At 44.5% G+C, this 27,739-nt stretch overlaps 2 protein-coding genes and 1 long non-coding RNA gene across 3 annotated transcripts in view; all 3 read right to left on the bottom strand.

Moving 5' to 3' along the window:
* Nucleotides 1-4,186: 4,186 nt before the first annotated feature.
* Nucleotides 4,187-10,089, bottom strand: LOC108800522. Its single transcript, XR_001942106.1, has 3 exons — nucleotides 10,018-10,089; nucleotides 6,212-6,296; nucleotides 4,187-4,268 (listed from the first exon to the last, which is right to left on the bottom strand). It is a non-coding gene; the product is annotated as an uncharacterized LOC108800522 (long non-coding RNA).
* Nucleotides 10,090-17,538: 7,449 nt separating this feature from the next.
* Nucleotides 17,539-20,852, bottom strand: LOC108800517 (zinc finger protein 835-like). The gene is made up of 2 exons (XM_018572507.1): nucleotides 20,795-20,852; nucleotides 17,539-19,469 (listed from the first exon to the last, which is right to left on the bottom strand). The coding sequence occupies exons 1-2, from the start codon at nucleotides 20,820-20,822 to the stop codon at nucleotides 17,551-17,553; spliced, it is 1,947 nt and encodes a 648-aa protein (XP_018428009.1). The 5' UTR covers nucleotides 20,823-20,852; the 3' UTR covers nucleotides 17,539-17,550.
* A 2,663-nt stretch (nucleotides 20,853-23,515) lies between these two features.
* Nucleotides 23,516-27,739, bottom strand: part of LOC108800516 (zinc finger protein 777-like) — a 13,421-nt gene continuing 9,197 nt past the window's right edge. Inside the window, exons 6-7 of the mRNA XM_018572506.1 lie at nucleotides 26,466-26,564; nucleotides 23,516-23,697 (exon numbers count right to left, since the gene is read on the bottom strand). Coding sequence (XP_018428008.1) covers nucleotides 23,516-23,697; nucleotides 26,466-26,564 — 281 coding nt within the window. The remainder of the gene's footprint in view (nucleotides 23,698-26,465; nucleotides 26,565-27,739) is intronic.

Below are 27,739 nucleotides of genomic sequence, written 5' to 3'. Positions count from 1 at the left end.
ACGGTCTGGTGAGGAGATCCCGAGCCGCTGCTTTCGCCCTGCGTAGGTTGGTTAACCATGACCCTCTTTACGCACCAGACATTTACTTTGGTCTCGCCTGAAGGACCGCAGCTGGTCTGTACTGGGGTGATGACGTCTTCCATGATCCAGTCTGGAAAGACAGAAAAGGAAACCTTGTGATGGGTAACTCAACCACTAAATTGAGGAGTATACATCATTTTACATAGTATTTAAGGTTGACAAAAGACACGGGTCCATCAAGTCCAACCTATAGCGTGTATGCATGTGAATCTACATGTGTATGAGAGTGGATGAGTCCATATGTCGTCTTCTTCTTAACCTTTACCCCTATACGTTGCGGTCTCTGAGGAAATTGTTCAAATGCTTTTTGAACGATTCAACACGCTTAGCTAAAATCACTGCTTGTGGCAGTGAGTTCCATACCCTGACCGCTCTTACTGTGAAGAAGCCCCTACGCCCCTTGTGATTAAATTTTTTCTCCACCAGTTTTAGGTGGTGTCCTCGTCTTTGTTATGGAGTTTACCGTAAAGAGTTTATTGCTGATGTTGCTATTTCCATTGAACATCTTGTACAAGAAAATCATATCCACCTTAATCTCCGCACCTCCAGCGAACATGTTTAAATTTAGTAGCCTCGTCTCATAGCTTTGGTCCTCCAGCCCCTTATTAGTTTAGTTGCCCTCCTCTGGACTCCCTCCAGTTCACGGACATCCTTTCTGTGGATTGGGGACCAAAACTGGACCGCGTACTCCAGATGAGGCCGAACCAGCGATCTATAAAGTGGCAAAATGATTGCCTTGTCTCTGCAGTACATTCTCTTTTTAATACAGGACAGAACTCTGCTCGCTTCGTTTAGCGCGGCCTGGCATTGCAATCTATTATTCAACCTGTGGTCTACTATGACCCCCAAATCTTTTTCCATTTGTGACTTCCCTAGTGGAGTTCCCATTAATGTGTAATCTGCTTGCCTATTTTTAACCTCAAAGTGCATAAATTTACATTTATCAACATTGAACCTCATCGGCCATACAGTTGCCCACTGCCCTATTTTATCCAAGTCCCCCTGTAATGTTATAATGAGCTACAGTTGTGTGAAAGACAAAGTACACCCTCTTCAGGATATAATAAAAACCATCTGGTCCTTAGCAGGTCTTAAAATTAGGTAAATACAACCTTAGATGACATATTACACTGTGTCATTATTTATTTTACAAACAAAGCCAAAATGAAGAAGTTATGCGTGAAAAACTAAGTACACCCTTACTGCTTCCATGGGAATTAAGAGGCCAGGTAGCAGCCAGGTGCTGCCAAATGCCACTGATTAATTGATCATCAGCAAGTGTGATCAACCTGGGATCATCTTCCCAGGAGTCAAGACACATTCAAGACAGTTGGCAATCTTCCCAGGAGTTGATGTTCCAGCAAATTCACCCCAAGGTCAGCCTGTGCAATGCTCAGAGAAGTGGCAAAAAACCCAAGAGGTACATCTCGGGCTCTACAGGCCTCAGTTAGCCTGTTAAAAGTTCATGATGATAAATTTAAAAAAATACTGAACAAGTACGATTTGTTTGGAAGGGTTGCCAGGAGAAAGCCTCTTCTCTCTAAAAAGAACATGGCAGCACAGCTTAGGTTTGCAAAGTTGCATCTGAACAAACCACAAGACTGCTGGAACAATGTACCTTGGACAGACGAGACCAATGTGGAGATGTTTGGTCATGATGCACAGTGCCATGTCTGGTGAAAACCAAACAGCATATCAGCACAAACACCTCATACCAACTATCAAGCACAGTGGTGGAGAGTTGATGATTTGGGCTTGTTTTGCAGCCACAGGAACTGGCCACCTTGCAGTCGGGCGACCATGAACCCCTCTGTATACTAAAGTATTCTAGAGTCGAATGTGAGGCCATCTGAACTGTATCTAGCAAGCTCCATTCAGCAAAATTCCCTTTGGCAAAAGTCAATCTCACGATCGCCTTCTGTCAAGGGCAGAGGGTCACCAACTGACCAAATTTTGGCAGATTCCTGCAGAATCGGCCCGAAATTCGCTCCATGTGTACCCAGTTTTTGGCTACACAGATAATTGGGTTAGGAGGGGGGCAGCAGAAGACAGATGGCCTGGGGGGACAGAAAGTAAAGATATAGGTTTGGACAGAAATATGTACTGGCTATATAGTCTATTAGGGATGCACCGATACTAGAATTGGTGCCGATACCGAGTATTTGGGCGAGTGCTCGTCGAAATGCTCCGATGCCTAGCCTGATACCCGAACCTCTGGTTTTAGGAAGCCGGGCAGTGAGTCATTACATGCAGCCCGACTTACTGATTGGCCGGGGTGAGGTAGCATGGAGCCGACTTCACGGCCAATCAGGAAGCCGGGCAGCATGTAATGACTCGCCGCCTAGCTTCCCGATTGGTCGGAAAGCTGGTCGGAAAGCTGGCCAATCAGGAAGCCGGACGGCGAGTCATTACCCGTACCCCCCAAAAAAACGGTATCAGTGCATCCCTATATTCTATAGAACCTTACCTCGGTTTCTTGGAAAATTATGATAGCTTTGTAAATGGCAGACACACACAGATTAATACAGTGAAAACATAATCAGAAGCCATTGTTGTGAAGCAGTTGGTTCATACCATCAGGATTAGAGTTGTTGGGCTTAGTCTTTGGGGCCACACGTGGAACATTGGAGCCGGTTACAGTATTCTTGTGGTTTTGGCTTTTTGTCCATTTATCATCTGAAAAAGAGACATCTATATATTATTATATTGTTCAATACTCAGGCCAAAAAGTCCTACTACAGTGCACTCTACAGTATCAGCTCTCTAGTTATGTAAAAGACAGACAGGGCAAATAGCCCGGGGGAAAGATAGGCTGAGTGTCTACCCTTAGGTTTGGGAGAGACCCAGCTACCTCTTCTATGGAAACAACCTCTGTACCACAAGAAGGCAAGGCTCAGGAATCCAGTACCCTAGCAGAGCCCCACAGAGGGTGACTGCTGACCTCAAGGCCATCCAGTTGGGACAGAGAAACAAACATTGCCTTGTCTAATTGTGTTTCCTGTAGACTGAAGATCCAATCATCTCTCAGGTTGCTGTCCTGGAAGATAATTGGAGAAAAGCAGGATTTTGTTGTTTTACTTTTACTCTTACTAAAATTTAATTTCTTGAACTACATCATAGGACATAGGAGAGCCATTTCTTTAACCATTGGATTATGCGGCTACCTTCAGGTGATTGGACACTGGCATATCAAAGCTGCTAAGAGAGCCCAATGTCACCCCTCTGACTCCCAGCCGGTCTCGGTTTTGTAGCGAGCAGAGTAGAAATGCATAAGACAGAGCGGAGGGTCCTGCACCCTGTGATTTGCTAAAATAAAAGGATTTTGCAGGTAAGACAAAAATCTTGTTTTCTTCATCGTACATAACAGGACACAAGAAGTGAATTCTGGAACCAATGGGAAGTCCAAAAAGCAGTTCAACAGAGGGGAGGGCAACACAGCCAAACAACGGCTAACAGGCCCGTGAAATACAAACCTCTACAGGAACTATAATAGAGGGCCATCTGAAGAACTTTGCAACCCAAGCTAGCATCCTGAACAGCCAACTGACTAAACTTTGCTAAAGTGTGAACAGATGATCAGGTGGTGGCCTTACAGATTTAGGAAACCTAACTCTGAAGCTGGAAGTCCCAACACTCTTAGCAGAGTCAGCTTAATCTGGAAAGGGAACCTAATCCTTCAAAACATAGGCCTGAGTGATAATTCACCAAACCCACCTAGTAATATTGGAATGAAAAGTGGTCTGCCCCATTTGGGGACCCTCAGGGATGATGAAAAGAGAGCCAGTGTCGCAGAGAGGTAAAACACAAGCAGCCCGGTCCACACCCAAACAGTGGGGAGAAAATTATTAGGATGCTTAGGATCGAGCTATAATAATGGTAAGACAATGAAGGACAGAGACCTTCTCAGGAAGAAAGGAGAGCCTACTCTTCTAGACATAAGGATAAGCTAGTTCCTCAGCACTCAGGGCTAGCAGAAGAAAGTGTCAGGCTGTGTGGTCCTAGAGTCTGCTGCCCAGACAAGTCCTGTGTCTCTCATTTGTACTACTGACCTGCAGGTTTTACTTGTTTACAAGACACCAGATTATTTTCACCAGAGTCTTCATCTTCATCATCATCCTCGTCGTCATCATCATCATCATCATCATCATCAATTGTCACGACGATCTCTGAATCTGAATTCTCATCACCTGTCAAGATGTAAAGTGTCAGTACTAATACGCCAGAGCTTCCCTTGCTCAAGGAGTTATAAGCAAAATGACCGGCCTTATTTAACCTTTTACAACCCGCTTGTGCTGGCCCTTTAAGAGTTCATAATGCTGGAGGTGATCACTGTGGTTGGCTGTCAATGTGATCAAGGGATCGGGAGTCCATCTCACCAACTCCTGATTGTTGCTATATTCTGGATACTAGGCCAGTCTCAGGGTTGCACCCCTCCTTAACCCTCCCCCCAGCATTCATGGGGCACTATATTTCATACTGGAAGCTTGCATAGAGCAATAGACTGCACAGCAAAACTTCTGGAATCCTATACAGGTGTGGGCGGTTTTACATACATATGAGTAATATTATGAACACAATGCATATAATGCAATCATTTTCATTTGTAGGCGCAGGTGCCCGTCTGACAATTAAAGTGACACGGCCATTACAGTAAATATGTTCAATCCCCAGTGCCATTTAAAAGGAGAACTATGGGGTTAAGACTTTTCCCCATAGTTCTCCTTAGGGTAACGGGAGGACACAAACTAGCGTCCTCCCGTCACCCTAGGCTCAGTATACTGAGACGCCGCAGCTGAAGCAAATCCCGACAATTGTGCTGGGATCCGCTCAGCTGCGTGAGTGACAGCTGGCTCTGCCTATCTAGAGGCAGAGCCAGCAGTACCCGCCCCCTCCCCGTCCGTTCCGCCAGTCAGCGCTGGCAGATCGGAGCGGGGAGGGGGGAATCCAGCTGTACCCTGTCATGGCAGAGAGCTGTGACAGGATCGAGGTGAGCGAACGCCGGTATGTGTTCGCTCACTTCCCGATCTACTGAGCCGACCTGTGACAGTCTCATTGTCACAGGTCGGCTAGAACTGAGGTGAGTGAAAAGCACTCACCTCATAGTTCTCCTTTAAAGCAACCCTGGTGCCAAACTCTAATAAAAACTTTGTCTGATGGGGAGAACGTGAGCGCATCAGTCTTTTGTACCCCCTTCAGCGCTCACTAGTTCCTACCACTGACCCCTGCACCATTACAGGACCTTTCCAGCTGACAGCGAGTTAATTCATTGCTCCCTTGCCCACCGCAGTGTTTACATCCTGCAGCCAGCCTCTGCTTTCTAATGTCCGGTGTGTTCAGTAGAGCACCATAGACTTCTCCTGACAAAGGAGATGCTTAGGAGGTGACCACACTATAGTCTATGGGGCCATCAGTATAAAGAAGCAAGCTGCAGGATGTAAACACTGAGGTGGGGCGTGGCAGCAAGAGCTCAGTAAGTATGGAGCTGTGGAGAGGGAGGGTGGCTAGCAAAAGGTTAAAGGATGTGTGTGCTTTAGGAGAAAGTGCACTTATTGTTTTTGCCCCTACCTAACCTAACCCACTCAACAGATGCATAGTTAAGTTACCTCGATGTGACGCCTCAGGTTCTGCTGTTGTTTACATCCAGTGACACAAAACTCACTGTCCTGGCTGCCCCTGCGCATTACAGCTATGGGGATGTATCCAGAAGTTGGAGATAAGTGAAGACGACCCCCATAAAAGTCTAGGGGGCTGTAATATGTAGACACGGTAGGGGCAGTGAAGACTTGCAGCGCTGGATATAAACCAATACTGGAAGCCGCTAGATTGAGGTAAATATGCATATATGAAAAGAGAGCATGGGTCAGGTCAGAGGAATGGGCAAAGTGCAGAAGTACACTGTGTTTTAAAGTGAACTTATCCTTTAGGTAAACTCTGGAAGTTTACAGACTCTTTAAAAATGTAATGGATCAACAGGGGCCGATGTGGACAGCGCCATTGTGTATAAATATACAGATCTCAGCACACGTTTTGTGTGCAGGGTCACATGCATTTAACCGGCCTTACTTAAAGTCCTCCAGGATCTTATATAACATCAGAAAGCCTCTTTTTCAGATATGATCCTTTTTCTTACCTGGAGAACTGAGGCTCCGGTAGTTCTCCATCTTCACGTCTTTGTACAGATCACCCTGTACTTCTTGTACACAACCCAACAACTCCTGAAAGAAAATAATACAATGCATTACCACCAACATTCTGAGGGCTCCTGGAAGAACTGGGAGCTTGTATCCAATATACAAAGACCATCTCTCTGTATCACTGTCCATCCAGGAGTAAATGGTCAATTTAGCCCATGAAGAGGTGGAGGAACGGAGGTCACATCATTTGTGATCAGGTCATAACCAAACTACAACCTCCAAGTGGACCTGGGCGTTTCCCTTGGGCAGTGTACACGGAGGACAGTCCTGTCTATTGCATATAATGTATTCAATACATAAAACTGTAGAATACATGTGTCCACATTATGAAGGGACAGCAATACGCTAACACTCAGCACGGACCCTGCAGTATATGGGACACATCAGACATAACAGAACACGCTTACATCATACACGGACAATGGGATCCTCTTTGTGACCTCATATAACACATGCTGGATTGTCCCCAATATACAACATATCAATCCACACAGGACTGAATATTATAGGGAGCTCATGATATGTTATGTATATTTATATCCGGCAAACGTTTCACCAATACATTAAAAAGAAGAACTATGAGGTGAGAGATTTACACTCACTCATTCTCATAGTTCGAGCCGATGTGTGACAATGAGACTGTCACACACCGGCTCAATAGATCGGTAAGTGAGTGAACACATAGCGTCGCTCGCTCACTTCTCGATCATGTCCCTGCAGAGACCCGTGACCATCACTCACGGCTCCCTGCAGGGATTCACCCCTCCCTGCTTCGATCCTCCAGCGCTGACTGGCGGAACGGACGGGGGAGGGGGCGGGTACAGCTGGCTCTGCCTCTAGATATGCAGAGTCAGCTGTCAATCACGCAGCTGGGTGGATCTCGACAGTAATGTCGGGATCCATCCCGACTGCTGCGGTCTCAGTATACCGCGATATACTGAGGTTTGGGTCACGGGAGGATGCTAGTTTATGTCCTCCAGTGACCGGTAGGAGAACTATGGGGAAAAACACTTACCCCATAGTTCTCCTTTAATGGCACATAAACGCCATTTATACACACATCAGCCTTGTGTTATGTGTATAATGTATTTTGCTTTACTAGAAATCAGACTGTGTAGAGCAAGGGTGGGCAACTCCGGCACTCCAGCTGTTGTGGAACTACAAGTCTCACCACGAATTGCAAGACTGACAGCGACAGGCATGACTCCCATAGGCATGATAGGATTTGTAGTTAAAGCACAGGTGGAGGGCCGGAATTGCCTACCCCTGATGTAATGGAATGTATACATCACATAATGATGGTGAAGTACCAATGATACGCTGTTATTTTTTAAGTGGGAGAACTTGCACAATTGGTGGCTGACTAAATACTTTTTTGCCCCACTGTATATACAGATCAAGCTCCTGCTACTAGACAGACAGACAGGACAGGACATACATACATCATTGTTATACTCTGCCACGATTTATATATACAAGGTGTAACAAAAAGAAAAAATACGGGGAATGCTTCTGCACTACGAGAGGCGGTGCATCTAACATTAACAGTGTGTGTGACAGGATTCAACTTGTTTAGTGCAGTCAGTTGGTTGTAAATCATGGATCACGAACAAAGTATTACAATTAAATTTTGTTTCAAAAAGCAAAAAAGTGCTAAAGAAAACACACAAAATAATAAAATGAGTTTATGGTGCTGCTGCAGTGACCATGAAGACAGTTCGAGAGATTTTGTAATGGTTGTGAATCAGCTGAAGACGAGGAGAGATCGGGACGAGGAGAGAGCGGGACGAGGAGAGAGCGGGACGAGGAGAGAGCGGGAAGAGGAGAGAGCGGGACGAGGAGAGAGCGGGACGAGGAGAGAGCGGGACGAGGAGAGAGCGGGACGAGGAGAGAGCGGGACGAGGAGAGATCGGGACGAGGAGAGATCGGGACGTCCTTCAACATCAAAATCCCAAGAGAATGTGAAATGATTTGATCACACAGACAATTGACTTTTAGGGAAATTTCGGAGGGTCTGAACATCTCTTATGGTTCCCATCAAAACATTTTAACAAAGGAAAATGAGGCGAGTGACACATCGGTTTCATCCTCCATTATGACAACGCTCCGTGTCACACATTGCTTCTGGTATGGAAATTTCTGTCATATAAAATCATTGTGTCCTCATCCACCTTATTCATCGGATCCGGCACCGTGCCACTCCTGGCTCTTCCCCCAGTCAAAATGACCATGAAGGGTAAATGTTTAAAATCGATTCAGGACATTGAGGCGGCCATGAGAGAGCAACTAAAGACACTCAAAATACAGGACTTCCAGAACTGCTTTGGAAAGTGGCAAGAACGATGGGATCAGTGTGTTAGAAGCGGGATGGGGGGGCGGGGGAGTATTTTGAGGGTGAATAATGGCAATGTGTCTGTTACTATAATTAAATTTTTTCATTTAAACATTCACCGTATTTTTTGATCACACCTCGTAGGTCAGATTTGGTCCAGCCAGTGTAATGTACCTATCCCACACAGGCCAGGAGTAGTCAAACATTGGCCATCCGGCTGGGGTGAAACTACATTTCCCAGCATCCATCTGACTCTGGAAGTCAAGCCTGTGACCGTCAGAGTCTTGCAATGCCTTATGGGATTTGTAGTTTCACCACAGCCGGAGGGATGAAGTCTAGCTATCCCTCATGTATATCATGGGCTGAATAGATGATTATTATACAGAATTTATATAGTGCCAACGGTTTGCAGAGCACATTACAACGTATGGGGAGACAGTATAAAACAAAAAGATTAGAAGGAACCTGCTCGTGAGAGCTTACAATCTACAAGCACTACACATCATGATTACATGACACAAAGATGGGGGAAGTACCAGAGATACATTGTAACATTCTGCCACTATTTATATACATTATTTATGAGACCCCAGAAGGTGTATAATGTATACAATGTATCTCTCTATATACTATATATTGAAAAGATCAGACTCCATCCAATGTATCTGTCTATATTATACTATATATTGTAAAGATCAGACTCTGTACCAATCATGTTTACATCACACAAAGATGGGCAAGTGCCAGAAATACATTGTAACATTCTGCCACTATTTATATAGGAGACCCCATACAGTGTATAATGTATACAATGTATTAGTCCATATACAGTTTTGTATAGATCAAACTCTGTATTGCTCATGTTTACATAACACAATGATGGGACGTACCAGAGATACATTGTAACATTCTACTAATTATATACAGGTCAGGTGAGGTCCCATCCAGTGTATAATGTATGCAATGTAACAGTCTATATACTATTGTATAGATCAGACCCCAGTCTGTGTATGATGTATACAATGTATCTGTCTATATATTCTATAGATCAGACTCTGTACTGCTCATGTTTACATAACACAATGATGGGAAGTACCAGGGATACATTGTAACATTCTGCCACTATTTATATACATTATAGAGGAGACTCAGAGCCCAGCCGGTGTATAATGTATACATTGTATCCATCTACACAACGTGTCTCTCAGGCGGCAGTGTACAATGCGTGTTTACATGGCACCACGATGGCAAGTTCCATTCATACACAGCACCGCTCTGCCACTACACCCAGCCAACACACAGCCCGCAGCGGGCTCTCCCCCCCAGCCAGGGCAGCCCTGTGCGATGTATCTCCCGCCATGCACACACGCGATCCCCCATCACAGGGGGTGAGGAGGGTCGCAGCCATACCTGCTGCAGGCACAGATGAGGACTCCGGGCAGGAAGAGGGCGCCGATTGGCTCATTGTTCCCGACCATTCCACGCCTGCCGGGAAGCGTAGTCCAAGGAACTACAGAATGACTAAGACTAGCGCCGCGCCTGACTACCATTCCCAGAAGCCCCTGCGGCAAGCCTGGTCAGGTGATTTTTGGCAGCCAATCAGCTCTAACGCTCGGCTTTCCTGTGATTTTAAATCAATGGGGAAAAGTTAGTGCAGCGATGTGGAAATACAGGGGGGGTGTGAATGAGAGGGTTGGCGCCCTTTTCCTGGTCCACAATACAGTTCCTGTCAGGTGCACAGCACTTAGTTTATATCCTCCCGGCTTGTACAATAAGGGAACATTCAAAGAGAACCTGTCACCAACTTTAGGCAAAGCACAGAATAAAACAAACAAGTATTTTCAATGCTTACTTGCAGTGTTCTTCTTTCCCATCAACATGGGGGGGGGGGGGATTTATCAAATCTGGAGCAATTGTCCATGGCAACCAATCAGATTCTCTTCAGTTCAGATTTGAAAATGAAAGAGAGAAGCTGATGATTGGTTGCCATGCACAGCTGCTCCAGATTTGATAAATCCCCCTCAATGTCTGAAGCAGCAGGGGGAGAAGTGAAGTGGCATTCTGTAATGTCAGATAAGAAGTGCCAGGCCAACCCAGGGGCACCTGCCATGACACTGGTAGGGAGGGCCCAGCTGGGCTGGGAACCTCCCTTGTCTCCGCAAGACCAATCTGTAAAAATGAAAGATCAGCCCTGCCGACCATTGACACGTGGAGATCGGCTCTCCCTGTGTAATCAACAGGGTTCCGCTGTCCATGTGATGTGACGGCTCTCCTCTGCACTCTTGGAGCTTCTAATGAATTGCAGGAACAGCCGTCACATGGACAGCGGAGCCTTGTTGATTACACAGGGAGAGCCGATCTCCCAGTAGCAATGTTGGGCAGGGCTGATCTGTGATTAGTCCTGCGCCCGGGGCAAGTGACCCCCCCCGCACCCCCGGTTGTTACGCCACTGCGGCCCAGCTAGTCCCCCCTCCACCACTGTGTCCATGGCAGGGAGGACAGTCATCACACGGACAGCAGAGCACCATCATGGACTACAATCTCATGTTTAGTTTACTAATTTGTAATGAGATTGTAGTCCATCACAGGAGTGAGCTTGGAGCGGTGACCACTTTACAATACACACAGGGACCATGGGTAACAAAAGTAGCCCCCCATCCCAGAAGGAAGGACAGTGTCAGCACCAATTCAGAGATGATTGGAGGATCTACAGCCGAGTGATACACATATAAGATACATTGTTGTTAATAGTTAAGGCTCTTGAAGGTATTTTTAAGATTTAACTCCTGAGTTTAGTGTCACTTTAAAGTTTACTTACAAACACTTAGGGCACAAGTAACTAGAAATCACAGGACCCCATAGCAAAACGTTGTACTGCCCCCCTTCCAGGTGATCCAGTGGTGATTAGTAAGGTCTGATGCAGACCTTACTAATTAATCTTTTTGGCCGGAGCTCAGAACTGTCAGTACTCCGACCGAAAGGAGCTAGTGAGTGCCGGAGCCGATGGGAGCAGCTATGTGGTCTGCATCTGACAGAGATGCAGACCGTGTAGCTGCCGGCTGGAATTGGCCAATGGCCAGTACTAGGACCCCCCCTGCAGAGCCTTTTCATCCTGCTGCTGACCGGGTCCCCACACCCCTGGCTCTATAGCGGCCACTGCGGCTGTAGTTCCGGCACTGACTTAGTGGTACATTTATAAAGCAGAGAATCTGACATTCACCTAACATTTCCGGTGAATCTTCCTGGTGCATTAGGCTGGGCACACACCTTACAACCATCGCAAGACTTTTGTCTTGCGATGGTTGTAAGGTACTTAAAAAAAAACGTACAATCTGCCTATATTACATAGGCAGATCGTACTTGCGATGATCGCAAGCCACGCCCCCTGAGGGGCGGGCTTCCAATGACCGCAATGCCGAACGGGCACACCGGCCCGTACGGCTGTTATTGTACGGACATGCCACAAACCCGCCGAACATCGTACGATGCTCGGCGGGTTTTCGAACATGTCCGTAAGTTTAAAGTAGTGCGACCTTACAGTAGTAGAGGTCGCACGGCTTCCACACACCTTACGATAATCGTACGATCACGGGATTTCCCGCGATTATCGTAAGGTGTGTGGGCACCCTTAGTTTTAAATGCCAGAGATTGATTTAGCACCAGGGAATGTTTGTATAAAGTGACATTCACTATTGAGAGAGAAGCAGAAGGCAGGTGTTTGGAGGGGTTCCAGCACCTACCTGACCCATACCTACCTGTTGTGTATATATCACAGTTACATAGTTAGGTTGAAAAAAAGAAGAGAAAAGCAGCTTTGGAGAGGTGAAGGACAGAATTACTGGTACTATGATAAATGAAAGTCTGTCTGCAATTCTTGCTGACTCCTACAATAATTTTCAGAAAATCTGGGAGACCATGGATTGCCTAGGCCGGCCCATTCTGATTTGAAGAGTCTTTAAATATACTATGAACCAAGCCCTCTTTTTTGCCCGAACCAGAGGCATCCAACCGCAGTCTTATACCTTAGCTTTATTTACTTAATCGCGCCCCTCTTTCTCCTTTATTTCTTAAGGTGGCCATACACTGTACAACCATCGCAAGACCTTAGTCTTGCGATGGTTGTAAAGTGATTAAAAAAAAAACGTACAATCTGCCCATCTTGGACAGGCAGATCGTACTCTCGATCATCGCAAGCCCGCCCCCCTGAGGGGCGGGCTTACGATGACTGCAAACGGGCTGTGTGCGCGTGCGCACACCGGCCCGTTCGGCAGTTGTCGAACCAGCAGGCCACTAACTCGCCGAGAATCGTACGATTCTCGGCGAGTTAGTGGCCTGCTGGTTCGACGGAAGACGTGCGACCGTACAGTAGAAACGGTCACACGCCTTCCATACACTGCACGATTATCGTACGATCGCGGGATGTCCCGCGATTATCGTACGAGAATCGTGCAGTGTATGGGCACCTTTATGCTCATTTTATTCCTTCTTTTACTAATTCCCTCCTCCCTTTTTTCCTCCCCTCCCAGGCTCCTTCCTTACTCTGCTGCCTCTGTTTTGTACATAGTTTCCAACTCCTCTCACTGTAATCGAGAGGTAGACCCTTCAGCTATTTCTCAGATTTTTGTTACGTTAGCAATTGCCACTTTATTTGAATTGCTGACAGTGGCTATGCTGCTCACCCGCACAGATTCCTGTTGATTATATCAGGAATAATCTGGATTTTGTTACGGAATGGACTAATTTCTATCTTTTTATTCTTATGCACTTTTGTTTTTTTACCTTACTGCTGTAACTATAGGATTCAGTTTGCATGTTCACTTGTGCTGTACTTTCACTGCTGCGTCAGCTCGCTTCTGTTCTCTATGTTTTGTTTGTTTATTTGCAACTTAAAATCCAATAAAAATTTTGTAAGAAAAAAATAAAGAGTCAACTCATAGAAAAATGAATGAATCATTACATTGTAAACTTGCATATAGGGCTGCAGCTAACGATTCATTTCGTAATTGATTAGTTGCCGATTATTTTTTTCAAATAATCGATGAGTTGCATTAAAACCCCCCCCCCAAAAAAAACAACCTCTCTCGCTTTCCCGCCCTCTCAACTTATCGATAATGAGAATAGTTGCCAACTATTCTCATAATCAATTAGTTGTTGCAGCCCTACCTGTATACACAGAACTGTAAACTCTCAGTTGATCCAAAGGATGGGTAAAAAATCCATATAAAGCATGGTCCAATTTGCTCCAACAAGGACAAAAATCCTTTCTGATTTCCTAAGGCATTTGGATATTCGATGGATCAACAGCGTTATGACTTATAAATATTACCAGCTAGGTATAGCCTGTGCATTAAGGATCACGTCAAGTAATTTTTCCCTAATTTATCCTACAGGACAGTCAACTGGAAAAATGACTCCGCCCACCTGTAGGAAATACTTGACTTGAAAGTTTAAAAGGACTCCCAGGAGCCAGCAACCAAAGTTCTTGCATCTCCCATCTACATGGATACACACCAGTCCAGTTTTTGTTTTCTAGGGTCAACTGCAGGTGTCAGATACCTCTCCCTCAGTAGTCCTGGTCTAGAAGGCAGGCCAGTGGGTCCTGTGGCAGATGGGCCCTAGAGGACGTTTGGCTGGGGTCACATATGCCATACTTTCCGTTACCTCTAATACCACTTACCTGGCTGGGTTCTCCTGATACTCCGTGAGGCACAGGCAGAGGCTGTTCATTGGAGCAGGCACCATTCTGCCCCAGTGTGGCTTATGCCATCTTGAGGGACTGGACTCTGGGTGTCAGCCAGGTCATCTTCAGTCTTGTGTGGATGCCGCACTGCTCAATGCCTGAAACTTGATGCTTCATTAGTTAAAAAGTTTCAAAGAAATCCGATCTATCCTTGATAGATATGGCCCAGCTGACTGCTCCCATAGATAGAAAGGTGGAGCCCCCGTTAGGATGGCCTGGAAAGAAAAGGGGCTCACTGCTCAAACATAGCCTAGCCAATACATGCTTTGTCTGCAACTTAGACTTCTGGATAGAACAATTTCAAACTCATCTGTTTCAGACATCAGCAGGCATAGATGTGATGGAGTCTCTCCAAACACCTCTGCAGAAACCATAAGAATGATATTTTAGCACAAAGGCCATAGCACATATGGTGTGCAGTATGGAAACCAGGAAAGACCTGGTCAGGAGATACTACCTCCAAAAGCAGAGTTTATGGCTTTCCCTTGACTGGAAAGCTCCTCTTCAGCCTCAAGCCGAGATGAGGGGCTTTCTTCCCCCAATAGGACAGAGTGGAGCCCCAGCCAGTTTATTCTAAATGTGTCCAAGCAGAGATACAAGTTCAAGCTCACTTAGACCGTCTCCCCCCATCCCCTTTTCGAAAATCATGGTAATCCTGATAACCCAGGTGATAAGGATCACACCCTATCTGGATGACTCTCCACTGTTCACACCCACAAGGGAGGAAGTGACAAGGAATGTTCTCATCTATCCTGCATAATATGACAGCAGCCATTCCAGGGGTGGCATGCAGATGCACGCAAGACCCTTTAGTGGTTAATACAGAGATATTTGAAAAGTTACAATGAGGACTTGGACTGACCTTTCATATAACAAATTCAATGAAAGATTCCCTGATATAGTGGATCAGGAAGGAACATATGACTCAGGGCCTCCACTGGCGCTACCTGGGGCATGTAGGAATTACCATAAATGCCAGCACCTCAGGATGGGGAAGTAGATATTGCTAAACACAAATAGATGCCCCAGTTTTCTGCACTGACAAGGGAGCTCCAAGCAGTAGGGCAGACCCTTTCACTTTCAAAACAAATTTCCACGGGAAAACATGTTCAGAGTCTCTCGGAAAACATTACAGCAGTCGCATACCTGAATCATCAAGGAGGCACCAAATCCTAGTGCCTGAAGAATTGCGGATCCTATCCCTCAATGGGCCGAAGAAAACCTGGAATCCCTGACACAATTTCACATTAAGGGCTCAGAGAACTACATAGATTTTTCAGCACCTAGTCAGATGCTAGGGCCTTCCTCAGACAGACTTGTTCACCACAGCATGCAAAACAAGATGCTAGAAATGTTCTTTTCACTGAGTCTACAGGGGAGTCTACTCAGACTGGATACACTACCTCACAAGTGGGGATTTCATCTGGCTTCTACTTTCCCCCAAGCAGCTCTTCTAGGCAAAATAGTACAGATGATCAGATTGAACAGCACAGTCATCCTATCAGCCGGTTTGTGGCCGAGAAGGGCATGGTTCATGGTTCTCCAACAAATGTTGGAGGAACCTACTATGACTACGGCAACCAGAGAGGTGAGTATATTACCTCTTCTGTTACAGGGGAAGTGTCATTTGCATTTATTTGGAAAACTGACAGGTCTCTTTAATGTCCACTGTTAGCAGCCATTTTTATAGTTACTGGATTCTAAAAAGTAGTTTATGAAAATGTGCCATATAAAAACTCTATTTTGATGGACTAATGTCTTTATTCAACCTCAAATACTATGTAACTATGTAACTATGAAAACAAATGCTTCCTTCTGAACTCCTCATATCAGACCCAAAATCAGTTATGTTGGAAAATACCACCATCAGCATCTTAGATCTCTTCTGTTGTGGAATTCTGAAAAATGTACAGATTTAGGCATAAAATAGATAACACTGCAGTGAGCGAGCCTTGTTACTCTCCAAAGGCTCCTGTGTATTTTTCAATTTGGCGTGGCTGTGTATTTTCTGTACAATTCTGGGTATGCAGAAACATGTGACCACCCCCATGTGAGCAGCCAATCACGGGGCCCAAACACTGTCACTTAGGTGGGCAAAGATGTCATCCACCCAGGTAAGCGCCAATACTGGAGCTTTACCCAACATGGATTCCTGCAATGAGGAGTCACTAAGTGAGTGCGGATTGGCATTTATACTCTGCTACAGTATGGGTAGTTAATTGGCCATCAGGAGACACAGTTACTTTACTCTGACAGAACCCTTTTAGGAGCTCATTTTCAGGGTCAGGTTAAACTAGTCTAAAAAGTATTTTCTTATTAAATGATTATTGGAGCTCTACTCACATATTTCACTTTCTTCCTGTGAGAGAATGAGAAGGGAAGAATCTTTTACGCAGGCGACTTGTGACATTTCAATAAAAATTCTACAAAAGAAAAAAAGAAAGTGCGATGCCACTCACTCAATCGTTGTTGTGGAGCGTGGCTGCTGGTGTGAACGTACTCTCAAACTTTCTCTTTCATTTTGTTATTATTGGTTTAAAAATAGAGAATTGTAGATCACCACTGCGACTCACTTCCTTTCCTCCAAAGTATCAGCATTGGTGATTGATAATTGGCCATCACTATCACATGGGGGCGGGGAGAGCGTCCTCTTCCCTGTGTAAGTAATGATCCAGCAGCCATTTTGTACTATGAAGATCAGGTCTCTTTTTAAGTTCAGATTGCTCAGGAGATAGGAGAATGAAGAAAAATAGTAGATAAATAACAACAACAAAAAAGTACAAAGACAAAATATAGAGGTGGGACTAATCTATTGATATAGACACTACATCCATTTCTTTGACCCTTTTCTAAAGAAAAGTGAATAATTTGCCATTTGAATGAGACCTAATCTGATGCCTAGCAAGGTAATTTTAGGTTTAATTCTTGAGAACGATGGCAAAGTTGATGCTGTTCAGCTCTATCTGCCTACCCACTCACATGCAGGAAGCAACACTGGGAAGGAAATGGGTACAGTGAGGGTCATACGTTGTAATCTGAAGCACATAAAAATGTTACACCTTAATCACTAAGCAATTGAAAAGAGGAAACAGGATGTGCCCGTGCATAAAGAAATAAACATTTTGAAAATGGCTCGTTATTAAAGAAATACAGAAAACACATATTAATAAAAGTAAACTATTTATATTTCAAAAAGGTAAAAGTCAGAGTTTTCGTACACAGTTATTCCTCTTCTGATGTTTTAACAAATAAGACCTCACTGAAAACTCTTTCCCACACCCGTTACATGAGAACATCTGGTCTGACCGGTGAACCACCTGGTGGCGGGCTACGTGGGACTGGCTGGTGAAGCCTTTGCCACACAGAGGGCACAGAAAGGGCCGTTCACCTGTGTGAGTCCTAATGTGGCAGTTCAGCGTTGACTTCTGTGCAAAACGTTTTCCACACTCCGGGCAGGGGAAAGGCTTCTCTCCGGTGTGGGTTCGCAGGTGCTTAACCAGGCAGCCATTGTAGGGGAAGCTCTTCCCACACTCGGGACAGATGTGCTGACGTTCCTCCGGGTTTGATTTCCAAGGCACCTCGTTTAAGGGGTCGTCATCGTCGAACATCTCGCCAAATGATTCGTCTGAGATGGATGAATCACTAAGAGAGATATCTATACATTGGCTTTCATTAAAAGAGGCACCAATTCTGAGACTGTCACTAGGTGAGACATATTTCATGGACTCATCACTTCGTAAAATGTCTTTATCTGGTGTGTTGCCTAACAAGACATTCGTCATGGAGCTTCCACTAAGCGAGGCCTCTTTAATGGGTGGCGCTCCAGTAACATCTTCTAAAGACTTATCATTAACTGAGACATCTTTAGTAGAGTTATTAAATGAGACGCCATTACCTGGTGCCTCGGCGAACATGACGTCTCTGGGGGGCCTATCATCAAGCAAGAGGTCTAAAACTGGGGCCTTGCCAACATCCCTACTAGTGCGGTCACACCTTGCTGACACACCAAGATCTGGCAGTCTGATGTCCAAAGCAGTCCTCTCATTAAATGGGCCATTGTTAACAGGTTTATCATTTTCTGCCTCTCCAGAAGGAGCCGCCATCTTATCGCCACTGTCACATTTCAGTCGAGCCAATTGCTCAATCAGTCTCTCCTTGGCGTGAATTTTCATGTGCATATCATAATTGAATTTTTTGCTGAAGCACTTCTGACACTCTCTACAAACGAATGGCTTTTCGTCCTCATGAAGCCTTCGGTGGCTGTTGAGACTTGAGCTTTGGGCAAACCGCCTCCCACATAAATCGCAGACAAACGGTTTTTCCCCTGTGTGAACACGCATGTGTTTAATCAGGCAGCCGTTGTACAGGAACCTCTTGCCACACTGTGGGCAGGCATGTGGACGCTCCATGGTATGGGCCCTGATGTGCCTTTCGCAGGCGGACTTTGTAGGGAAGAGTTTTTCGCACAACGTACACGGGTAGAGCTCTTCGCCAGCGTGGAGACGCAAGTGCATTTCGAAGTTCGACTGCTTCGCAAAGCATTTGCCACACTGCGGACAAGGAACAAGTCGATCTCTTATATGGATGAGTTGGTGCCTGTCAAGACCAGACTTGGAGTAGAGGCATTTGCCGCATTGATTGCACAACCACTGCTTATCTCCTTTGTGGGTTCTCAGATGGCTCTCCAACTCAGCCTGCGTGCCAAAACACTGACCACACTCCTCACATATGCGTATCTTGTCTTCCAGGTGCAGCAACAGATGCGCCTCGAGAGCCGACCTATTAGAAAACTGTTCCCCACACTCTGGACACACATTCTCGTGGACTTTCTGATGCTCAAAGAAATCTGAGACACCCTCAAATGTTTCTGGACACACAGGGCAAATGAAGCGCAAATCTCTAGGAGTTATTTGCCTTTTACAGTGCTTTTTTATGGATGGGTTTGGGCACAAGGGCTGAACGGAAGTTTTATGGTCTTGTTGATCCTGAATATGAGAAGAATGGGAGGACCTGTCATTGGGGTTGTTTGTTGCCACCCTCTTCACAAACCAGTAGTTTACCTCTGCCTTTCTGGATGGGTCTTGTTGGGGCACTGGGGTGACCACATCTTCTACTATCCATTCTGCAGAACAAAAGAAACAAGTTAGTCAAATGTATTTTTAGTAGGCATTTACATGGTTGGTGTGTGTGTGTGTGTCCATCTTGCTAAAGGGGGAGCCGAGCTTTGCTTCTTCATTTAATAGCCTCCGGCTAGGAGAACAGTGAGCAGCACAATACTGACATCTCCAAATCTCACATCAAATCTCCTGAGATTAGCAATCAGAGGCAGCAGTGCCTGTGGCCTCACACTGCAGATATACCGGTATGGGGCAACAGAACAGGAAGGCCCAAGCACACTCACATACTGGGAAGTGCACTGCTATTATTAAAGAGGAATTCCAGCCAAGATGCATATTATAGGGAAGTGCTTTGGCACAATTAACCATTCTAGATGTTCCATATAACATTGCAAATCTTTTACTTTTTAAGTTTATGTACAGTTTATAGGGGAAGTGCACTTCCAAACAAAATGCACTTATCCTTTTTACCCCTCACCCACTCCGCGGACCTAACCTTTCTTCCTCAGATGCATACTCGCCTCGCAATCACACCCACATCTGCACAGCAGCTTCCACTAGTGTTTCATGAGGTGATCTCCAGAGCATCTCTTGCTAGAACCGTATAAGAAGCTACTGGACAGGTGTGACCCACACACACATATACACAAATCTATGGAGGACAGCTTCATATAAACCATTTGTGTCTTAGTTCTAAAAATAACAAAAGATATACTCACCCGAAGCTCTGAGACAGCTAGGTGTCATAGCGCTCCTTCCAGCCTGTCTCCTCCTCCACATTATAATATTCCTTAGCATCCTGACGTCTATGCACAGTGTATAGACATTGATAATTTACAAGGCCTTAGACCGTTTCAGAGGAGGGGGAGAGTTTTGGAAGGGCCGGTTTAAGAAGAAGCTGGCTCGGGACTTTGGGTGAACATAACTTTGTTTTTTGTTTAACCCAGACACAAAATGAGCAATTAACCCTTGCAGTGCACAGGTAGCCCCACTGCAAGGTTCATACATTTCCTGGCGTTCTTCTTCAAAAGTACATTTTTAAATCTGCAGTTTTCATTGAACCTATAAAAGACCATTTATACTTACTTGTCCCACTGACAGTTCTTGAAAGCTTCATTCCCTTGCAAAGCAAAGCAACCTGAAAAACCTTACAACCAACACACTTCTTAATGTGTCAGATGCCCGCCTGTCCCCCTCCGTGCCTTGTGGTTCCATTCACTGGCCACTACATCACTACTGTTCTGTACACATGAAGGCCAACAGAATGACAAATGCTGTATGTTTAAAATGAAAAACTTTGATATTTTAGGACTGTAAAGTCTTCACTTACCAATTTCAGCAGGATCTCCAACAGTCATGGGTTGGGTATTGTTGCCATTTGTTTTCTTCCCATCCTCTGTGGATGAGAACATACATTGTTTTCCCCCATCAGTACACACTTACAGTAAAAGTAATATTGTCTCCACAAACATTATTAACAACATCCATAACCTGTAATAAACCACGACTCAGTACCACACTAACTCCACAAGGGTCATATATATATATATATATTTTATGAAGCCTGCAATGGGTGTGCAAAAACGAAACACCAAGTGAACCCAAAAAAGTTCAGGCGAACACACACAAAAAGGTGCACTGGGTGTGTCAAATTGGTCCGTCTCCCCCCCCCAACCTTCCAGGGCAGAAAAAAACCAGACAAGGGCAAAGCACTCTGGTCCACCTAGTCAAAGCCAGGTGGACCACTCCTCTCATGGTCAGCTAAAGCCGACCACAGACTACTAGATTTGGAGTTCGCTCAAAGAGAGAGCCCGGGTCAGGGGAGGAAGGAAAATAATCCTCCCACTAGACTTCAGGGCAGGCCAGGGGACTTGCACCCATCATCCTTAGAGTGGTATACAACAGCTAGATATTGCGGCCTTGCATAAAAAAAAACTGCTCTGGTCTTGGCCAAAAGGGCTAGCGCATGAGCTGTATCCCCATGTTACTGAAAACACAGAGTTCAGTGTCTTACCTAACAGTCTTATGTTGATGCTCCCCTCTATAGATACTACATTCTATTGGTACAGGAACAAGCAGGCTTAAAGAGACCCTGTCACTTACATTTCTGTGCTTTTACCTGCAATTATTAAATGCAGTGTTTTCCTTTCCATAAAATATGTTTTATTCACTTCCAAACTTGTTAGAAAATGTAAACTAGTCCAGAAGAGTCAACTCCCTAGCACAGCCCCTCTCTCCTTGCATGTCATAGCCCTCTCCTCTTCTGGGGGTGTCTAATTACTGTCTGGGCTGGTTACTCCCTACACAACCTTTTATGTAGTAGCCAGAAAAGGTATAAAGGGGAATACTATAAAGTGTCACTTAGGTCTGAGCCTGTTGGGGCTGCTGACATCACATCTAAAATGGCAGCACCAATAACCAGAAACTGCAGACAGCACATACCCCGAAGTACCTTCGAGTGACCAACTGTGCACAAGTGCCGGGTGGCTCTGATTAGGCAAAACCTTGGAACTTTCCATTAGCATTGAAAAATGTCTGCCAGCAGTGGCCAGCTGATTATAGTGAAGGGTCAATAAGAAATGTATGGTGCACTGGAGAGACAGAATCATTTTAATGATCCTTTAAAATGCAATAAACTCAATAAATACATTTATAATGTATTGTTTGGTTACATAAAGTGGTCCACTCTGGTTATTTTTAAATATATTCAGCATTTAGTATTCTCTTCATGGACAGGAATACAAACCCAATAAAGTTCAAAACCTGCCAACAACTGAGAAAGAGCAACTTAAAAATAACGAACTAAATTCACAGTAACGCGACCGTCTCCTAAAGCAACAAATACAAGAGCCTAATAGTCATTATTATTTACAAGATAAATACATCTCTGAATTCATACTCACCCAGATAAATCTTCTCTTCTTTGAATTCTTGTTTAATTTTCACATTTGCCTTCCAGTCAGTCTTGTGTATAGGCTCCGGATCCACACAGAAACAGTCTTCATAAGAAGAAAGAATGTTCACCATGAATACTATTTATTACAAGTAGATCAGTCTGAGAATAAAGAAATACTCAGGAACCAGACAAACATTATCCCTAAAACTGATTGTCCACTGGAACCAGAGTAACATCATATTTAGAGATTGTCCTCTCTGCACCCTGCCTTAAATCTGAACTCCGGCCTTCCCTTCAGTCTTGCACAGTTGCAGCGTCTCCTCTCCTGGAAGGAAATTGCTTCCTCTGATTTCACTGCACACTGTGAGCTTCTCACCATGTGTGTTAAAACTGCAGCAATTCAAATAGAGTCTCATTTCCTGGTTGTAAAACATCCAGTATCATCCATCCATTTCCTCCCCACTATACCTGTCCCTGACCAGATCCCTTTTTCATTGGATTTCAGCTCTATCAATCATGGAGGCTCAGCAACACATGCTAGTGTTACCTAGAATGGTCTGCATGCAAATACATCCTGCTAGAACACCCACTCCTCCAGACTGACATCCACCCATCAAGACATTTTGAGGTTTGCATGATGACTTTCAACAGGGGCCCACTGCTTGTATCAGGCCTGAGGGCTGTAGAGAGCAGCATCGAGGAAGGGTGCTGTGATGTTTTGCCAGGAAGTTATGCACAGAACCAGCCAATTAACTGTCTGCATTGCATAGAGAAGCAGAGAGACCCAGTTATGACATCACTGGGTCTACAAATAAAGTATGTCATGAAAATGGAAAGGTTTTATTTAAAAATGTCATTATGTTGATGGGGGGGGGGAGAGAGATCAGGAAAGGAAACTATAAGAAGATTAAAGAGCCACTTGATCCCCTTTTCTCCCCAAGGGAAATTTGCAAGCACGCTGGCTTTTTATAGCAGAACAGACTAGGTCTCTTCTGTAGCAAAACATTCCTAACTACCTGTTTCTTTAAAATCTATACGGAAGTATAATTATGTTTTACACCTTCTGTTAACAACTTACTTTTCACTTTCTTCATTTTTTTAACATGCAAATACACCTTCAGTTTCTGGTGTAAACAGTACATGATATAACTACAGCTAGTAGTAGTACAAAATTATACCTGAAGAGTCGTCTTCATCATCATCATCATCATCATCATAATCATCCTCATCATCATCATAATCATCCTCCTCATCATCATAGTTCACAGGATGTCTCATCCCAGGTTCCTTTTTCACTTCTGTTTCGGGCAGACTGCCAGGCTCCACATACATACAATCTACAAATAAACCAAAAGGTTGTTCTTTACAGCAATCTGTAGCATATTGTTCTCAGGCATGGTACTCGGTTATATGAGAAGGATAATCTTCATTCCATTGTGCTACTAGTGGGCATGGTTCTAGTTCTAAGACTATGCAGTCTACTGCTCTGGATTTTTTACCAACAATCAGGGATTATGTGACAACCAGAACCGCAAATCATGGTGATACCATGTAAATCAGTGGTTCTCAACCTGTGTAACCTCAGGACCCACATTTGTCCTCGGTCATTAAGTCGTGACCCAAGTCGCACAGCACTGGAACACATAACATTGCAGTACCACACTACCGGGGCAGGAAGTGCGTTTCAGGTGCCATTCAAAAGGAATGGCAATGCAACGCACCTCCCGCACCACAACGCCTAGTAGCTGCGATTGTATGGTACAGTGGATCATCATCCTGGGGTCCAGTGTGAGCTGCTGTGCAGTGACGGAGCTCCATCCATATGTGCTTTCTTACAGCTCCCTTGCATGCCCTGTAAAAGGTGCTAGGAGCCTGAATTTGACGCCACTCCACTCCAGTCCAGGCACCTCTACAGGACACGCGAGGGCGCTGTAAGAAATGCACGTATGGATGGCGCTCCCTCGCGGCCATAGCCCCATCCCACCTCAAGCCGACACTCTGTGCCGGGCAGCATATTTTGAATGGCTGCTCGGTGCGAGAACTGACAGTGCTGCTGTAGGGGGGAGGTTGAGGAGTCTCTCACCTAGCACAGTGGAAGGTATATGGAGACCCACTAAACACTGGGTTGCGACCCACTTTTGGGTCACGACCCACCAGTTGAGAACCAAGGATGTAAATGATTTACAAAAGAAACCTTCAGGCTCTGACTGTCACTGTGCCTTGCACAGAAAGAGGCCCAGTGACAGCTGGACCCCGCAGGCTGCAGCTGTCACAGTGCATTACATTGTGTAAAACAAATAAAATGTGAAAAGTTTAAGACATTAAAACTGTTAAATTGTATGTCAAGCCAAAAACTTTTCTAGTTTTGGATAGAGTGGGGAAGGACCAGAACCCTGTAGGGTTTTCAATGCTATCCGGTGCTGCGTTAGAGACATCCACTCTCACTTCCTGTCCCATTGACAATAGTTTCATCTGGGGCACAGAAAGAAAAAGGGGTTCTGAACGTCCACATCTCTACTAAGTAAAAGCATGTTTATTCTGGTGTAGGAGAGTTCCCCTTACTTCCTGCCTGGTAAAACATTGTCAGGAGGACAAAAAGGGATCTAGATAAGGTATCTGTTCCTAAATAATGAAGATAATGTAAATAAAAACACAAATTAGATAATTATAGAAATATTTTTAATTAAATAACAAGTGAAAGATTTTAAACAACTCTGATGGGAGTAGACAAACAAATTACTAATGTATGTCCAAATTAATTATGCTAGACAGTACAAGGGCACGCGTTCACTTTATCTCATGCAGCTTCCACCACATCTAGTATGAGTAAGCCCTAACCACAACCTAATCTCTAGACTCAGTGCTGCATTGTTAGTATCAACATACAGAGCTTTAGACCCACTTCTGCTTTTTTTTTTTTTTAATAAAACAAATTCTCCATATTTAGGGTCATTGCTAGACCCTAGCATGCAGGCACATACACCGTGTCTTCTATTGGGTGCCCCAGGTCTTTTATTGGGGACCCTAGGTGTTCTCTGCCATGATCCTTTCATTGTGGTCATCCATTTCTACTATTACCACTTGTAACTGCATTTTGCTCTCACAACTCTTTTAATATCATGTTGGGTAGATAATTATAGAAGCTGGCTTTTTAATTACTTGGTTTCTTTACCTGAACCTCATGATGTATACTTTTTCTTTAAACAATATTAGCATTACACTTTTGGAACATTTTCTTTATTAAAAGGCTAAGTTCACCTTTTGCAAAAATTAAAGAAATGCATATTGGATAATATTAAAAAACAAATCCATTTCTTTCATTTTTGCATTCAAGCCTGAAAAGCATTGCAGCTGTGATTGCTCGATCAGGGCTGCAGAGCTCACGCTTCATCACATTTCCATACAGGCAGAGCTCCGTACTGAGGTACAGAGTTTCAGTTAGGAGAGGTGGGGGAAGGACAGCTGGGCTTTAAACTGCATTAAATCCCCTCATGCAGCATCCAGCCGTTCTCCCTCTGGTTAGATGTGGTAGAGCTGTACCTATTCCCGCGTCTACCTAGAGGGAGGACAGCTGGACGCTGTATGAGGGGTTTCAATTCAGTTTGAAGTCCAGCCGTCCTTCCCCCATCTCTAACTGAAACTCTATACCTCACTATGGAGCTCTGCCTGGGAGAGAATGTGAAGAAGTCTGAGCTATGCAGCCCTGATCGAGTGAATAACAGTTGCAATGTTTTCCAGGCTTGAATGCAAAAATGAAAGAAATGCATTTTTTTAATATTACTAAATATGCATTTCTTTAACTTTTGCAAAAGGTGAACTTATCCTTTAACTTTTGAATTATATATATTTTTTAAGCAATATCAAACATTTGATTTTTATGTTGAGTCATATGGATGGAGAAACCACTTCACCCACTTTTTTTTTATCATGGTACATCATGGTACACCACAGACTCTAACATTTTAGTCTAGGTGCACCAGGTCTTGTAGAAACCTAGAAATACCCGTCAATAGCTCTAACTCCTCCTAGAAGAGGAAATAACCGGGTTTGTGTTATTGCTGTGATTAGTTTATTATTATTAGTGTATCTTTGCTTTACTACTAACCTGAAGAATCATCATCATCATACGGCGCTGGATCGCTCAGACTCGTCTCTTTCTCCGCTTCGTCCCCTGAGATATGTTCAGTCTTCACATGCATACAGTCTATAAATGAACACAAGAATATGTCACCAAGAATATTTTGCTACTAAAGCATCCATTTGTGTTGCGTCCTTACATTGTAGAATTAATAACCTCCTGTCGGAGTGTAGGAACATCACACTGCCTCGACTGACAGTACTCCAGGACTGACCAGCGCTCACTTCATTACATGAGCACCGCTGTCATTGGACCTTCTAGAAGACTGCAGAAAAAAAGGTGCAACTGTTTCCAAGAACCAAAAGTTTCCTTTAACTCTTGGCGCTAATGGCTGCCGGCTGGATGATCCACTTGCTGTTGCAGACTCAAAGTTATCAACAGTTTATCACACAGACTTAGGGGGCTGCTCATCCAAGGCTCTGGGGCTTCCACCACGAACATAGAAAACAAAAGGAAACAGAGCGCTACCTCAGTGTGTAAAATAGTTTATTAGGATAACTAAAACAAGGGATAAATGTACTCACAAGCAAACGTTTTCATCAGGCTTTAACAACAAACCAGAGGCCACACTGTCTGGTAACCCAACATGGTATCACCCCGACTATGTAACACGGTAGCCTCCGGTCACATCACCATCCACCAGCCGCAGTCAGCCAAGATTGACGCGTTTCTGGGGCAAGCCCCCTTCATCAGAATAAACTGAGTCAATCTTGGCTCAATGATTCCGATGAAGGGGGCTTGCCCCAGAAACGGGTCAATCTTGGCTGACTGCGGCCGGTGATGTGACCGGAGGCTACAGTGTTACATAGTTGGGGTGATACCATGTTGGGTTACCAGACAGTGTGGCCTCTTGTTTGTTGTTAAAGCCTGATGAAAACGTTTGCTTGCGAGTACATTTATCCCTTGTTTTATTTATCCTAATAAACTATTTTACACACGGAGGTGGCGCTCTGTTCCCTTTTGTTTTCTATGTTTCCAAGAACCACCCGCAATCCTTACGGTCTGCAACCTTCCAATGGTGGTGGTGCTCTGGTGATCACACAAATGGCGCAGTGCAAAGTTCAGAATAGTCTCAACAGGTCACCGGCACACACACAGATTAATTCAATATCTATTAGATATGTTTATTGAAAAATTTCATGGCATGTAATTTGAAGCCATCTAATAAACACGGTCACATTTTTCAATAAACATATCAGAGATATTCAATTAATCTGTGTGACCTGTTGAGACTATGCAGA

This window comes from Nanorana parkeri, unplaced genomic scaffold, assembly GCF_000935625.1.
Source record: "Nanorana parkeri isolate BGI_ZX_2015 unplaced genomic scaffold, ASM93562v1 scaffold2052, whole genome shotgun sequence".
Taxonomy (NCBI): domain Eukaryota; kingdom Metazoa; phylum Chordata; class Amphibia; order Anura; family Dicroglossidae; genus Nanorana; species Nanorana parkeri.
This window is presented reverse-complemented; position numbering and strand designations above follow the sequence as displayed.